Raw genomic sequence first — 16,083 nt, forward strand, 5'->3', positions numbered from 1 at the left:
GCCCGGCCTGATTTTCCTTAAAAAGTCCCTGGGCCCCAATGTTTAATCTGCCTCTGCCTTGGCGCTTGGCATTCCCTTGCCTTATATGCTCAAGCATTCAGGCAGCAATGTTGCCAGCAAGCCGTCTGCCTTTGCCTGCCTTCTTCTGGACATAATATTAGAGAAGAAGGGGGACTCTGTGAACACAGCACCTCCCCCCAGGACCCCCCCCCCCCCACTAAGTCATATCAAGGCTGAAGGTCTGCCAATTGGGAGGACGTTTAGGCAGTAAGAGTAAAGAATGCAGGGCTCAGTAATTCACATCGGCTCAGCTTTCAACAGTTGGTCCTCTTTACTTCCTTATAACTTCACCAGGAACCCGCCATGAAATTGCAGGCTTTGTATTTAAGTAGCTACTGTGAAAATGAAAAAGAAATGAACCCAAAACCACATCCATATCCATTTGTCAATTAACGCAGCAACTGCCGGGCATCGTTTAGACAACTGGTTAAACTGTTAGGATCATTTCACAGTAGCCACCACAGCACAGTAATTATATTTAATTGGTTTAAACAGAACCCTCATACAATGAAATGCTCTCTCACCATGTCATGGGCATCACGTAAAGAACTGGACAGGCTTTCATTGTGATTTGGCAAAATCACTCCTTCTTCAGCAAAAGCTGGAAAAGCAAAAGAGAGAAGAGTGGGACAATTCACTGCAAGTTCGCAATAAATGTTAACATTGAAATCCTGCCAACTACGCCACTGCTCTTTGATAAGCCGTGGACCAAATTTTGCATCCTGGCTCTTTGTTTTCTAGAAATTAGATTTTTACTGGTCCGCACATCAGGTTCCACAAAGTCTGTCTTCTGGGAGAGGTTGCCCACTCTCTCCACTTCTGTTTACCCTTTCTCTCTAGTCCTTGGAAGTGGCCCACCATAAATTTGAGCAAATCAAATAATACACTGACTGAATTGAACCCAGCTGCTGAAAAATCTGCATGAGAAACTAAAACAATTCTTCTTTTAATACAGGGTGGCACAGAAAAACAGGAAATTTTGGAAATGGGTGTTGGCGACCCTGGGCCGTCGACAGTTTTTTGGGACCGATGCAACCTTGTTTAGGACCCCTTGCCATTAGTTATAATGGAGCAGTGCAGTGGTGCGCAACGAACGTTCGCTGTGAAAGCCTTTGATGAGAATGGTGATGGTGTGACTGCTGCGCAAGGGGAATGTCGACGTCATTACCAGTTAGGATGTCATGATCGTGTCCCGTCTGCTCATGTGATTACAACATGTGTGTGTAATATCGAAGAAACAGGTTCAGCCTTAAAAAAAGAAGTCTCTATGTGGAGCCACTTCGTATACTGCCCGACAATCGATGACAGCTATTTGACGATTGTTTGGAAGGCGCGTCATTTCATGCAACAGTGACTGTTGTGGGGACATCTTAAAAGCCAATTGTACTGCACATGTTCTGCAACCATTGCTGAACTCAAAAGGAGGACTGAAGAGGAAAATCGCTGGCATTCTTCATGACATGTTACGTCAAGCAATGCTGAATTTCCGCAACGGGCTGTCAGAATGTGTACGGAGAAATGGACAACACCTTCATGATAATTTCTTCAAAACATAAAATGAATATTGATTACAACATCATTTCATCATTAAATGTATTTTGCTTATTCGTGCATTGAACGTCAATTTAAAATTTCCTGTTTCCCTGTGCCACCCTGTACTTCTGTTTCCAAGAAGTTCATATATTTAGATTGGCACCTCAAACTGGGTTGTTTAGTTTCTGTTTGTTGGATAAGAGTATCTGCTTAGAATTCCAAGAGCTAAACTTAAAAGAAGTGGTGAGGTGGCCTTCTGCTGTCATGTACATAAAATCTGGAATAGCTGACTGATAGACGTTCGCCAGGCTAATACGGTGGAGCACTTTAAAAAACTGCTAAAAACACATTATTGTACCATGGCTGTCTCAGAGCTTCATTTTAGCGTAACCCTGATATTCTGTATATACAGGTGCTGGTCATAAAATTAGAATATCATGACAAAGTTGATTTATTTCAGTAATTCCATTCAAAAAGTGAAACTTGTATATTAGATTCATTCATTACACACAGACTGATGTATTTCAAATGTTTATTTCTTTTAATGTTGATGATTATAACTGACAACTAATGAAAGTCCCAAATTCAGTATCTCGGAAAATTAGAATATTGTGAAAAAGTTCAATATTAAAGACACCTGGTGCCACACTCTAATCAGCTAATTAACTCCAAACACCTGCAAAAGCCTTTAAATGGTCTCTCAGTCGAGTTCTGTAGGCTACACATGGGGAAGACTGCTGACTTGACAGTTGTCCAAAAGACGACCATTGACACCTTGCACAAGGAGGGCAAGACACAAAAGGTCATTGCTAAAGAGGCTGGCTGTTCACAGAGCTCTGTGTCCAAGCACATTAATAGAGAGGCGAAGGGAAGGACAAGATGGGGTAGAAAAAAGTGTACAAGCAATAGGGATAACTGCACCCTGGAGAGGATTGGGAAACAAAAATGTGGGGGAGATTCACAAAGAGTGGACTGCAGCTGGAGTCAGTGCTTCAAGAACCACCACACACAGACGTATGCAAGACATGGGTTTCAGCTGTCGCATTCCTTGTGTCGAGCCACTCTTGAACAAGAGACAGCGTCAGAAGCGTCTCGCCTTTGGACTGCTGCTGAGTGGTCCAAAGTTATGTTCTCTGATGAAAGTAAATTTTGCATTTCCTTTGGAAATCAAGGTCCCAGAGTCTGGAGGAAGAGAGGAGAGGCACAGAATCCACGTTGCTTGAGGTCCAGTGTAAAGTTTCCACAGTCAGTGATGGTTTGGGGTGCCATGTCATCTGCTGGTGTTGGTCCATTGTGTTTTCTGAGGTCCAAGGTCAAAGCAGCCATCTACCAGGAAGTTTTAGAGGACTTTATGCGTCCTGCTGCTGACAAACTTTATGGAGATGCAGATTTCATTTTCCAACAGGACCTGGCACCTGCACACAGTGCCAAAGCTACCAGTACCTGGTTTAAGGACCATGGTATCCCTGTTCTTGATTGGCCAGCAAACTCGCCTGACCTTAACCCCATAGAAAATCTATGGGGTATTGTGAAGAGGAAGATGCGATACGCCAGACCCAACAATTCAGAAGAGCTGAAGGCCACTATCAGAGCAACATGGGCTCTCATAACACCTGAGCAGTGCCACAGACTGATCGACTCCATGCCACGCCGCATTGCTGCAGTAATCCAGGCCAAAGGAGCCCCAACTAAATATTGAGTGCTGTACATGCTCATACTTTTCATGTTCATACCTTTCAGTTGGCCAACATTTCTAAAAATCCTTTTTTTGCATTGGTCTTAATTGATATTCTAATTTTCCGAGATACTGAATTTGGGACTTTCATTAGTTGTCAGTTATAATCATCAACATTAAAAGAAATAAACATTTGAAATACATCAGTCTGTGTGTAATGAATGAATCTAATATACAAGTTTCACTTTTTGAATGGAATTACTGAAATAAATCAACTTTGTCATGATATTCTAATTTTATGACCAGCACCTGTATATATTTAATTATCATTATCATTCATGGTGGCTCCGAAATCCGTACTAACCCTTACTTTCTCTGTTGTGCTTTTTCCGGTTTTCTGTGGTGGCGATCTGCGCCCCCACCACCTGATCAAAGCACCGTGATGTCCTTACATTGATGGATTGAAGGCCAGAGGTCCACATGACCATCATAATCTAATTCTTCCACGTGAAGCCTGAAAACCATGAGGACTGTTTGAGGTCATTTATGTTAGGTAGAATGCCTAAAGGGGACTGGGTGGTCTCGTGGCCTCGGAACCCCTGCAGATTTTTTTTTTTTCTCCATTCTCTGGAGTTTTTTTGTTCTGTTTTTTCATGTCCTCCCTGGCCATCAGACCTTACTTTTATTCTATGTTACTTAGTATTACCAAATTTTTATATTTTTTTCCTTCATCCTGTAAAGCACTTTGAGCTACACCACTTGTATGAAAATGTGCTCTAGAAAAAATAAATGTTGTTGTTGATGTTCTTTTCAAATTTTCTTCCATTTTCTGGTGTGTGTTCAGACCATACTGTTTGCATACAGATATTTATTTATCTATTTATGTATTTATTTGTAGTACTAGGGTTTTGTACTGTGTTGGCCATTATGAATGTAGTGAGAAGTCAAACAAAATGACCCCTTTTATTGGCTAACTAAAAATATTACAATATACAGGCTTTTGAGGCAACTCAGGCCCATTCTTCAGGCAAGATTCTGGTGTGTGTTCAGACCATACTGTGTTATACAGCATCCGTAAAAAGCCAAATGTCCCCATGGGGACAAATATATTCTATCAATCTATCTAGAAAGACAAACTGAACTGATGCACAAGACGAAGCCCCAATCTTGGCAGTCACTTGAATAAACGTTCAAAAGCAAAACAAAAACTGGCAGCTTCAGCAGTCCAACCGGACAAAACCTGATGAGCCCTGCGCCTTGAGGATATTAGTGGAGAATTCACAAAACCTAATCAGATATCAACAGAGTGAAAAGGACTGAACGCGAGTGGATTATGTGAAGACGCTGTGTGTGCCGTTGGAGGAGAGAAGCCAGATTAGCAGTCAGGTGCCTTACATTGCCACCTACTGGCCACTCTTATTTCTCTTCTTTTGTGAGGGACTGCAGTCCCATTTGAATTACGTTTTTGCATGGAGGAGACCTGTTATAATGAACACAATCGCATGTACCTGTCGGACAAACTTTTAATGCAGACTGAAGAGAACATTTATAAGACACCAGTTATTTGAAAAAGTAAGCACAACCTTTTTTTTTTTTTTTTTTTTGACATGTGTGGACATATCAGGATTTGATCTTCATTGTACACGATATCTATAGATACATCTGATATATCATCACAAACATCATGCCTCATTTACATTTTGCAGTTCATTCACTGCATATCTCCTGTAAAAGATAGCCAGGCCACAGACAGACACGACAACGCAGTGTCCAAAACACACACGTTTATTCAGCAACCACTATTTACAATATTTACAAGTATGCAGTTCCTGGTTCTTCTGGCCGCCTCCACTCCTGTCTTGCAAGCTCTGTCCTTCTTCCACCCGACTCCGGCTCCCTGATTGGAGTGAGGCAGCTCCTTTGATCTTGTCCCAGATGTGCTCCAGGTGCCTGATGATGTACTTCCAGCAGCACTCCCCCAGTGTGGCGGAAGTGCTGCCCTTGCACCTGGAAGCACTCCGGGCATAAGCCATCCCTGGTCTGTCAGCACTTCCTGGTGTCCCGGAAGTGCTGTGCCCCAGGGATCAAGGACCAGCCGATTGCCCAGGGAAAAGAAGCGCCGCTCTCCCAGTTCCTCCTGCCCCCAGGCATCTCGGCGGTGCAAGGTTCCTGACCGCCTATCACACTCATATATATATATATATATATATATATATATATATATATATATATATATATATATATATGAATATATATATATATATGAAATCTACATATATAAAATCCAATGTCTGTCTGTCCGCTTTTCACGAGACAACTACTTAATAGATTTAGATTGTTTTTTTCTTTCTATAATTTGCTTGAATGTTTCAGTTGATTTTGTGACTTCTCTCATCAAGTTTCACAGTTTTCTTGCAGGACTGATATACAGTGGACCCTTGACTTATGAACTCAATTCGTTCGTGAGGGCTGGTTGTAACTGAAGTTGGTTGTAAGTCAAGACTATTTTTCCCATAAGAAATAATGGAAATACCCATAATGCGCTCCGAACCTCCCACAGCAACACTTACTTAACCTTTTCATAATAAAAAAGGGTTGTATAATGTGCATAATTTACCAAAACACCAATAATTTTTCTAATGTACTAACCAAAAAGTTATAAAAATTGCCTAGCCTACCAGAAACAACAATTTCATACTGTACTCAGCATTTAATTTGACATCTTTGGGCTGCAGGAAGGAAGGAGGAGGAGAATGAAATGGTAAGGTGGTTATGGTTTGGAAGGAGCCTCCTTATACAAATCTTTTCTTTGTAAAATTGTCGAGATGGTGGATTTCGACATGCTGTACATATTAGCGAGATCGGTCACACGAACACCACTCTCATATTTCTGCACAATTTCCTTCTTCGTTTCGATTGTGATCGCTTTCTTTACCTTCGTTACCTTCTCTTCCTTCCTTAGCAATTATCGAAAATAAATTATATAAATCACTGCACTGACCGAAATTACATCCACAAACACATGTATCTGGGCTCCGTTTACAAATGCTCTCAGATGTTTGTTTACAATCGCGCAAGTGGATACACGTGACCGCATTCAGGTCGTAACGCAAGATGTTGGTCGTAAATCAAAATAAAAATTTTGGTCGTAAATCAAGTTGTTCGCATGTCAGGCCGGTTGTATATCAAGGGTCGACTGTATTTGCGCTAATCTGAGACAGGCTGTGGGCCGAAGGGAGGGGTAGCGTGACGTCAGGAGTGGGGAGCCAGGCAGGACCCTCCTCACTCTCATGCCAGCCTCCGTTCAAGTCGGTCTAACCTCTGCGTTTTGGAGTGTTCTTTGCCTCTGCTTAGCTAGCGATACCGGTTTGTTTATTGTTTTTTAAAATGTGTCCTGTTTCACTACTATGTGAGCGGAGCCGCGGGGGACAGCTAGTAAGTAAAAAGTAAGGTTGCTGGTATTACCTTTGCTGACAACTCGCTATGTATGCTTTAGTGAATCACCTCAATTTGCTTGAACATTCTGGTTGATTTTGCAATTTCTCTTATTGCGATAAGTATCAGAGTTCAATTGCGACACTAATTTATTCACGCAAATCTGAAAGAGAGGCCGAGGATAAGGGGAGTCGGGACCTCAGGAGTAGGGAGCCGGGGCCCTCCTCACTTACACGCCAGCCTCTGTTTGAGTCGCTCTACCAGTCGCCACATGTTGGAGCGCACCTCGCCTCCGCTTAGCTAGCGATACCTGTTGGTTCAGCAGACATTATCATCTACAGATTACAGAAGGAGTAACATTTGACGTTTTTGAGAGAGAGATCTGAGCTCCGTGCGTTTTAGAGGGTAGCTGATGATCGGCAGAGATATCACGGCCACGTGCTTTTCTTCCCACGTGGGGGACGCTCTCCCGTCAGAGCTGAACACGATTAGATATTGTGCCAATGTTTGATGTTGGAGCGTACCCACCTTCTGCTTGGCCAGAGATACCTTGCCAATTTTTTGGCAAAGAGATCGCAGCTACATTCTCGCCCCTGATAGCAAAACCAAAAATATTGTATATCAAGAGGCCCTCGGATACGAAAGCTATCAATATAAATTCTTCACAATACAAATTATTACATTTTTTTAAATTGATTTTTAAAGTTTGTCCTGTTTCACTACTACGCAGGCAGAGCCACGGGGGACAGCAAGTTATATATAAACAGAAATGCAAATGTCACAGGTAGAAAAAGCAAGTCCACTCTGATGGGTATCTCTGCCTCCAACACCACATATTAGAATCAGGTGTAGATGATTAGAACGTCATTAGAGAAGATCTTGACTGAACCTGCCTGATTTAAACCTCAGACATTTAGGTTGGTTTTGCGTTTTGTTGTTGAAGTGTGTGCTCTCATCATGCTAAGACCCAAAGAGCTCTCTTAGGCCTTCAGAAAGAAGATTATGGATGCTTACGAGTGTGGGAAAGGACTGAAAAAGATCTCCAAACAACTGGAAAGCAGACATTACTCTGTAAGGAAGAACATCCACAAATGGAGACGATTTCAAACAACTACTAACATGCAGGGTCGTCTTAACGTATGGGCACAATGGGTACTGGTTGGAGGCCCCAGGGGCCCGCAATGTTTCTGATGCCTAGGCTAGCAAAACAGGGGACCCAGCACGCTGCTTTGCCCGGTGGCCTATGATGCTATTAAGACGGCCTTGCTAACATACCCTGCCCAGACCACCCCAACAGTAGAACACAGGATTCTAAAAGAAGACTCTAACAACCCCAGAATTTCATCATGGGACCAGCAGGTAGCTTTTTGCCACTGTTGGAGTTGAAGTGCATTAGTACACCATTAAAAAGAGGCTGCACAAATTAGACCTCCATGGGAGGTGTACCAGGAGGAGACCTCTGCTGTCTGGACAGACAAGACTAAAGATTACCCATGAACACCTTGGTAAGGACCAGGACTTCTGAAGCAATGTGCTCTAGACAGTCAAGGCAAAGACGCAGTTGCTTGGTCAAAGCAACAGAAGACAGCCAACCCTGTTAAGAGGTCATCTCAGAGACATGCAAGTGGATGTGCTTATGGAGTCCTGGATAATGGACCACCTGTCGGGCAGACTGGACCGCAGTTTATGAGGCTCAAGGTCTATGTGAGCAACACTGGAGAGTCACAAGGAACAGGCCTGCCTCCTTTTCTCTTCACCCTGAATATCTACTATTATAAATATAACAGCAGGTCATGTCACTTGTAGAAATCCTCAGATGATTCAGCACTTGTGGGGTGTACTGACAAGAAGGATGAAACGGAGAAGAGGAGTCAGGTGGAGAGGAGACCTTTGTTTCTTGGTGCAAACAGAACTGTCTGCGTCTTCACATCAGCCAAACCAAGGACCCGCTTATTATCTTTCTTTGCACCAAAGACCCTCTGTGTCCAGAGTGGATGTAGAGGTGGTGGACTCCTACAAATGTAAACCAAAGATAGCCTTTGACCAGAGGAACCTGCTACCAGCTGTAAAGCATGGTGGTGGAAATACTATGGCCTGGGTCTGGGTAGCTCATCATCATTGAACCCAGCATGCATTCTTCATTGTACCAATGGGCCCTTGAGGATAATGTGAGACCACCTGTCAGAAGACTGAAGGTCAGCCGAAGGTAGATCTTGCAACATGTCAATGACCTTCAAACATACCAGTAAATCCAACAAGGAATGACCAAAAAGAAAGAAATGGAGGGTTCTGGAATGGCCAAGTCAAAGTGCAGATGTGAATGCCACTGAAATGCTGCTTGGGTTGGGGGGGGGGGGGGGGTTTGTGTATGCAAGACAGCCCTCATGTTCTGCACAACTGAAAGCATTCTGCACAGAAGAGTGGGGGAAACTTTCTCCCAGTCAGCTGCTAGACTTGAGGGGGGCAACACCAGCTATTAGAGCCAAGGGTGGACTTTCTCTCCCCCCCCCCCGATAACAATGGCATATCTGTTCATTTTTAGGCTGAATAAATTATTGCAAAGTCAAGTTTTCATTGTTTGATCTTTTCTCATACATCGCCGTTATTTAAAGATACGGTTTAAATGAAGATCAGGTCTTGATACGTTCACATACGTTAAAACAAAAGAAAAAACAGGACTTACGTTATCACATGACTGTACTTTGGGGCTATTGGAGGAATCTCATCTGAACTGGGTGGAGAACATGCAAAGTCAGTGCAAGAAAATGTCCCCAGCACCTCACTCCTTACCCTGCTACAATGAGGTACACATTCAAGTGACAAAGGGGCAATGCCTACCTCAGAGACCACTCAGTCCCTCTCAAGCCTTCAATACTTACATAGCTACACAGTTTCCCTCAACAGTTTTAGATTTTACCTCTCGCTGCATGCATCTGCCCAGAGCTGAAGAGGATCTCGCCCTCCGAGATGTTCCGGCCCGCGCTCTCAGTCTCGGTCTCTGTGCCCGACAGGGAAGCGCTGCTCTCCTCTGAAGATGCAGACTCAGGAGGGCTCTCGGTGCGTTTGATCAAAACTGGTACTTCAGGTGATGGAGAGTGTTCTGGTAGTGGTAAAGGTGGAATGGGACTATGCGGCTCTTCATCAACAGCTACAGACATCTCACTAAAGGAGAAGGAGGAAGAATTAAAAAAAAAAAGGAGCAGATATGGAGGGTGAGGAGCATCGGTCAGGATTTGACAACATCAGCTTGGCAAAGGCCGAGAGCACAGCTAGCTGCTGCTACTTGGGCACCACCTGGAGGTAACAGTCAAACCCTGTCCAGGCAGGGCCGTCTTAACGCATGGGCATGCTGGGCAGTTGCCTGGGGGTCCCATGCTGATCTATGTATGCTGTATGCACTGCTTTGCCTGGGGGCCCATAATGCTGTTAAGAGGGCCTTACGTGTAGGCTAATTCAGGCACCCCAGGGGCCTCTGGGACAAGGAATTGAAGTCACCCTGGGGCAACTAAATCAGGGGGCCGCACGTGTGGCCAGACCCCAACTACTGTACACTGCAAAAAATTAAATCTAGGCAACTGAAAAGCATTTATATCATGACATTAAATTTGCTTCCCTTATTGTAAGAATTATTAGCTTATCAAAAAATTTGCACCTATCATTTACCCTATTTTAAGAATTCTTGTCAAGTAAATTTTACTTACCTCATTGGTGTTTTTTGTTTGCTAAATAAAAGCAAAACAATTCCCATTTAAAGTTTTTTTTGTCTAGTTTTTGCATATGTATTTTTTGAAGGCAAAAGCTTTCAGGCCAACTTATTCTGTTTGGGAAGACTTTAGCTTTGTGGTGCTTTCTACTTGTGCCTAATGAATAGCAACCACATACAGCATCTCCTCAGAAATGAAACTCTCGATCATGAGTAAGTTAAGCTTTGTAGCAGCAGCTGGTGGTGCTCTCGTCCTGTGCTTTATTCTCTGCTAAGGACAAGGAAGCCCCTTTACTTGAGCTCAACTAACATTAAACATGTCAGCTTATGCTGTAGGCACTTTATAGTATCTATATATATAAATTACTAGCTGTGTAAGCCCGGGCTCCTAGAAATCATGGATTTTGGCGCTTCAATCAATCAATCGCATCACTTGTGTATTAGCCGCTAAACGAGGTTCTCCTTCCTTGGCGATTTAGTTTTGCCGATGTGCTCGCCTCGCTTGTGTATTAGCGACTAAGAGAGTTTCTCTCTCCTCAGCGGTTTTGTTTTTCTGATGTGCTCACCTCCATTGTCTATCAGCGGGTAAGCGAGTTTCTAGTTAAGTAAGCCAATGTAGGAACATTAGAACACTCTAGGCGAGAACAGGCCATTCAGCCCAACAAAGCTCGCCAGTCCTGTTCACTTATTTTTTCCAAAAAAAACATCACGTCGAGTTTTGAAAGTCCCCAACGTCTTACTGTCTACCACACTACTTGGTCTCTTATTCCAAGTGTCTATTGTTTTTTGTGTAAAGAAAAACTTCCTAATGTTTGTGCGAAATTTCCCCTTCACAAGTTTCCAACTGTGTCCCCATGTTCTTGATGAACTCATTGTAAAATAACAGTCTCGATCTACTGTACTAATTCCCTTCATAATTTTAAACACTTCAATCAGGTCACCTCTTAATCTTCTTTTGCTTAAACTGTAAAGGCTCAGCTCTTTTAATCTTTCCTCATAATTCAACCCCTGTAGCCCTGGAATCAGCCTAGTCGCTCTTCTCTGGACCTTTTCTAGTGCCGCTATGTCCTTTTTGTAGCCTGGAGACCCAAACTGCACGCAGGACTCCAGATGAGGCCTCACCAGTGCATTATAAAGGTTGAGCAGAACCTCCTGTGACTTGTACTCCACACATCGAGCTATACAACCTGACACTCTGTTAGCCTTCTTAATGGCTTCTGAACAGTCGGGAAGTCGATAGCTTAGAGTCCTTGCCAGATGTTGCTCAATCTTATCCTTAATAATTCCTTCCATTAATTTTCCTGTGATGCATGTTAAGCTTACTGGCCTATAGTAGCTTGGATCTGCCCTGTCACCACCCTTTTTATATAATGGGATGATATTTGCCATTTTCCAGTCCTTTGGAATCTCTCCAGTGCGCAGTGACTTCCTAAAAATATGTGTCAAAGGTTTATATCTGTACTCGCTAGCCTCCTTAAGAACTCGAGAGTAAATATTATCTGGTGCTGGTGATTTGTTTGATTTCAGCTTATTTAATCTGAGCAGCTCTTCTCCCTCTACAATTTCCAAATCCCTCAGTACCTCCTTGGTAGTCCCTGTTACCACTCTGAGGTTATCCACTTGCTCACTTGTAAACACCTCAGAAAAATTTAAGTTTAGGGCATCCGCTATTTCACTGTCTGTATCTTTTAATTCCCCTTTACTATTTCTGATGCACATCACCTCCTCCTTGACTGTTCTTTTACTACTAAAATACTGAAAGAATCTCTTAGGGTCTTCTTTTGCCTTATCTGCTATTGTATATTCCTCTCCAACTGTCTTTTAGCCTCCCTGATATCCTTCTTTGTCTCTCCTCAGAGGTTTCGTTTTGCTGATGTGCTCACCTCGCTTGTGTGTCGGCGGCTAAGTGAGTTTCTCTTTTCGCGGCGGTTTTCACTTTGGCGACAGAGTCGCTTTCTTTGAGCTTCATGCTGTAGCCTCGCACTTCTGGGCCAGACACACACACTTCCACGCGTAGACGTTTATATATAAGACAATGTCTGCCTGTCTGTATGTACATTCCCTACATAATCCCACACCTTATACTCGATCTGGACCACATTTTACATTAGTTGCTTTCTGGGACCATATGGACAAGACAGACTAATTTGAAACCAAACATTTTGCCCCAGGAGGTCTGACTGTTTTTTACTTTCCTGTATGATAGAGTTTGCACAACAGTGCCACCTACTGGCTCACAGCAAGTGAAACATCTGGAGAGACTAAAGCCAGACAGCAAGGAAAACAATCAGAAGTGACATTATTTACCCAGGCTGCTTCTATCTCCTGTCATATTAAAAGGAGTATCGTGGGCGTTGGCAGAGGGGTGTTGGGTGAGGCTTGTGCGAGAGTGGAGGTGGCGCACAACACAAAGGGGCCATCAAAAGGTTGTTGCTTAACTTCTGCTTTGTCGGCTTTTCGTCATAAGTTAAATGCTACGAGCTGTCCACCTTGAACTAAGATGGCAGTTACGGTTAAAACCCAGCAAGGAGTTACTGCAATTCTAGAATCCCATCAGGCCCAAAAAGAATAAATTCTTGACTCATGAGAGTAGAGACAATGATAGAGAGGAAGTGGGGCTGATGGATGAGACAGCTAGCAATAACAACAGGGTTACCATTTAAAAAAACACACACACGACCTCTGCTTTTTTTTTTTACTTAACCCATTCTACAAATATACCCGGGCATTGCCAGGTACTTCAGCTAGTACAGCGCAAATCCAGCTTTCTTTTTTTTTTTTTTTTTTTAAACAAATTTTAGGTTTCTATATCATGAACCTATCATGATAGTGTTATTTTAACAAAAATGATAAAAGGCCATGTTGAAAAATTAAGCAGCCCTCACAAAAATTGCATAATAAAATGAGGCTAGTTAAGGGGAAGTAATCAGCAGATGAGTCTGTTGAGCCACACCACTCAATCAGGGACACTCAGCACTTTTACCTTCAGTTAAGTGGCACTCAACCTACTGAAAGACTCCCACCTGTAAAGGAATACTCTACCCAAGAAATTATTATTATTTTTTTTTTATGTTACTTACCCTATGTGGTTTACTGTGCTGGCCAAGAAAAATGTTTAATGGAGAAAAAACATCATCACATTTCTCAAAGAATGGGGCCACATGGTGGACAACTCTTCACAGAGGCAAACAATGTGAAAAAACGTCCCAAAAAAAAAAAATCCTCACGTTATTCGTGTCGCACAATCCACAATCGTGTCACGTAATCCATGAAAATGGTCAAAACGTCCAAAATACACATATTCTTTGTAAAAATGCTATTAATACTTACTTCTGGAAAACTCTGCATTAAAAAATAAACAGGAAAGGCACAATCCACAATATGGTGCATTTGAATTGGAGAAAGGACTCTTGACCAATGAATGAGGGGGAGAGGCGGGCCTTCAATTCAAAAAGTGACTTTCATGAGGCTCTGAGTTTACTGTTTATGATTTGCTCTGTTTAATCCAGAAGTAACTGTTTAAGAATATTTTAGCAGACAAGCATGTATTTTGCATGTTTTGAACATATGACAGCAGAACGAACATGTGGATTATGTGACACGAGTTACATCCACGGATGTTTTTCGCAGCATTTGACGTTGTCCAGTGTTGCGCACCATAGGGTCCCATTCTAGGAATGTTATGATGTCCTTTCTCCACAAAAACATGGGATTACATTTGTTCTTGGCCACAACTACAACCTACATTGCGTAAGCAACAAAAACAAATAATAATTTTTGGGCAGATTATCCATTTAATGCAGACAACAGCACCACATGGGAGAGGGCTGTTTGAAGACTTAAGAAGGAAATAATTTCATTACGCAGAAGAGGACAAGGGTACAAGAGGATTAGCAAATACAGTAACTGCCAAAAAATAACATAGAACATCAAAAAAGCATGGACTTGTGGCAAGCACCATGAAAATATCAGGCTGCCATCATTGCTGTAACCTCGTGACAAAGTCTTTTTTAGTGAGAACAGCACAGGAAAAATCCCATTTTAACAAAAGTGAAGATATTGGAGAATCTATTCTCTAGTCTGATGAGGCCAAAATTAATCATTTTGGATATGACGGCATGTAAATTTATGGTGCGGCAAATGCAAGGAGCACAGTGAGTAGTTTGCAAGGTGTTCGAGTTGTGGAGTGGTGGAAGGACTGCAGTTTATCGATGGCATCAGGAATTCACTTGTGTAGTGCAAAACCTTGTAGGAAAGCATTCTATATTTTCTCCACTGCCTAGGTTATTGGGTGGTTTTTCAATACGACAATGATCACAAAATTCTTCCAGGTAAACTGCTGCATTCTTAAAGAAGAAGACAGTAAAAGTGCTAGAGTGGCAAGTATGTCACTTGGCTTTAACCCTATGGAACACCTGAGGCGAACTTTGAAGACACGAGTTGTGCTGCACCTCCCGTCAAACATTAAAGCACTCAAGGAGGTCGGCCTCCATGAGCGGAACAGGACAGACTTGACAATATGCCGTGAACTCGTACACTCCATACCAAGAGGGATTAGTGCTGTACTATAAAGTAATGGCGGACATACTGAGTACTGGAATATTACATACTTGTGGAATTTAGCAAAGGATGTGCTCCTTTTTGCCAGCCTTAGATTTAAGCAATGTTGCCTCATTTACGTTGTACTTATTTTACGGATATTGATGACATATTTTTCTATGTTGTTATCAAATGTATGTTTAATAAGTTTAGATTGTGTTATCTTTGTTATCAAATGTATGTTTAATAAATTTAAATTTTGTTATCTTTCGGTGAACTGTAATGGCCATAATTTAGACAGAAATACACTCACCAGCCACTTTATTGGGTTCCCCATTTTCAACTGCTTGTTAATGCAAATATTGAATCAGCCAATCACATGGCAGCAACTGAATGCTTTTCGGCCTGTAGACATCGTCAAGATGACCTGCCTTTGACTTTGAATGTGACATAGTTGTTGGTGCCAGACAGACTGCTCTGAGTATTTCAGAAACTGCTGATCTATTGGGATTTTCATGCCCAACCATCTCTACGATTAACAGAGAATAGTCTGAAAAAGGGATCCAGTGAGTGGCAGTTCTCTGGGCAAAAATGCCTCATTGATGTCAGAGGTCGGAGGAGAATGGCCAGACTGGTTCAAGCACATAGAAAGGCAACAGTAACTCAAATAAGCACTCATTACAACAGAGGTATGCAAAAGAGCCTCTCTGAATGCACAACAGATGGAGGGCTACAGCAGCAGGTGACCATGGTGGGTGCCACTCCTGTCAGCTAAGAACAGTCAAGTGAGGCTACAATTCGCACAGACTTACCAAAACTGGATAACAGAAGAATGAAAAAATGTTGCCTGGCCTGATGAGTCTCAATTTCTTCTGCGACATTGAGATGGTAGGGGCAACAACATGAAAGCAGGGATCCATCCTGCATTGTATCAACACTTCAGGCTGGTGGTGTTGGTATAGTGCTGTGTGAGATATTTTCTTGGCACATTTTGGGTGCCTTAGTATCAACTGAGCATTGTTTAAATGCCACAGCCTACCTGAGTATTGTTACTGACCATGTCCATCCTTTATGACCGCAGTGTCCCCATCTCTTGATGGCTCCCTCCAGCAGGATTAACACGTCATGTCACAAAGCT

The 16,083-nt window shown here is 42.6% G+C and overlaps 1 protein-coding gene across 1 annotated transcript in view; it reads right to left on the bottom strand.

The window, feature by feature from the left end:
• Positions 1 to 16,083, bottom strand: part of kiaa0586 (KIAA0586 ortholog) — a 210,980-nt gene that overhangs the window by 29,921 nt on the left and 164,976 nt on the right. The window contains exons 23-24 of the mRNA XM_028822337.2: positions 9,621 to 9,865; positions 585 to 661 (exon numbers count right to left, since the gene is read on the bottom strand). Of these exons, the coding sequence (XP_028678170.2) occupies positions 585 to 661; positions 9,621 to 9,865 (322 nt within the window). The remainder of the gene's footprint in view (positions 1 to 584; positions 662 to 9,620; positions 9,866 to 16,083) is intronic.

Source organism: Erpetoichthys calabaricus, chromosome 16, assembly GCF_900747795.2.
Source record: "Erpetoichthys calabaricus chromosome 16, fErpCal1.3, whole genome shotgun sequence".
NCBI classification, from domain to species: Eukaryota; Metazoa; Chordata; class Cladistia; order Polypteriformes; family Polypteridae; genus Erpetoichthys; species Erpetoichthys calabaricus.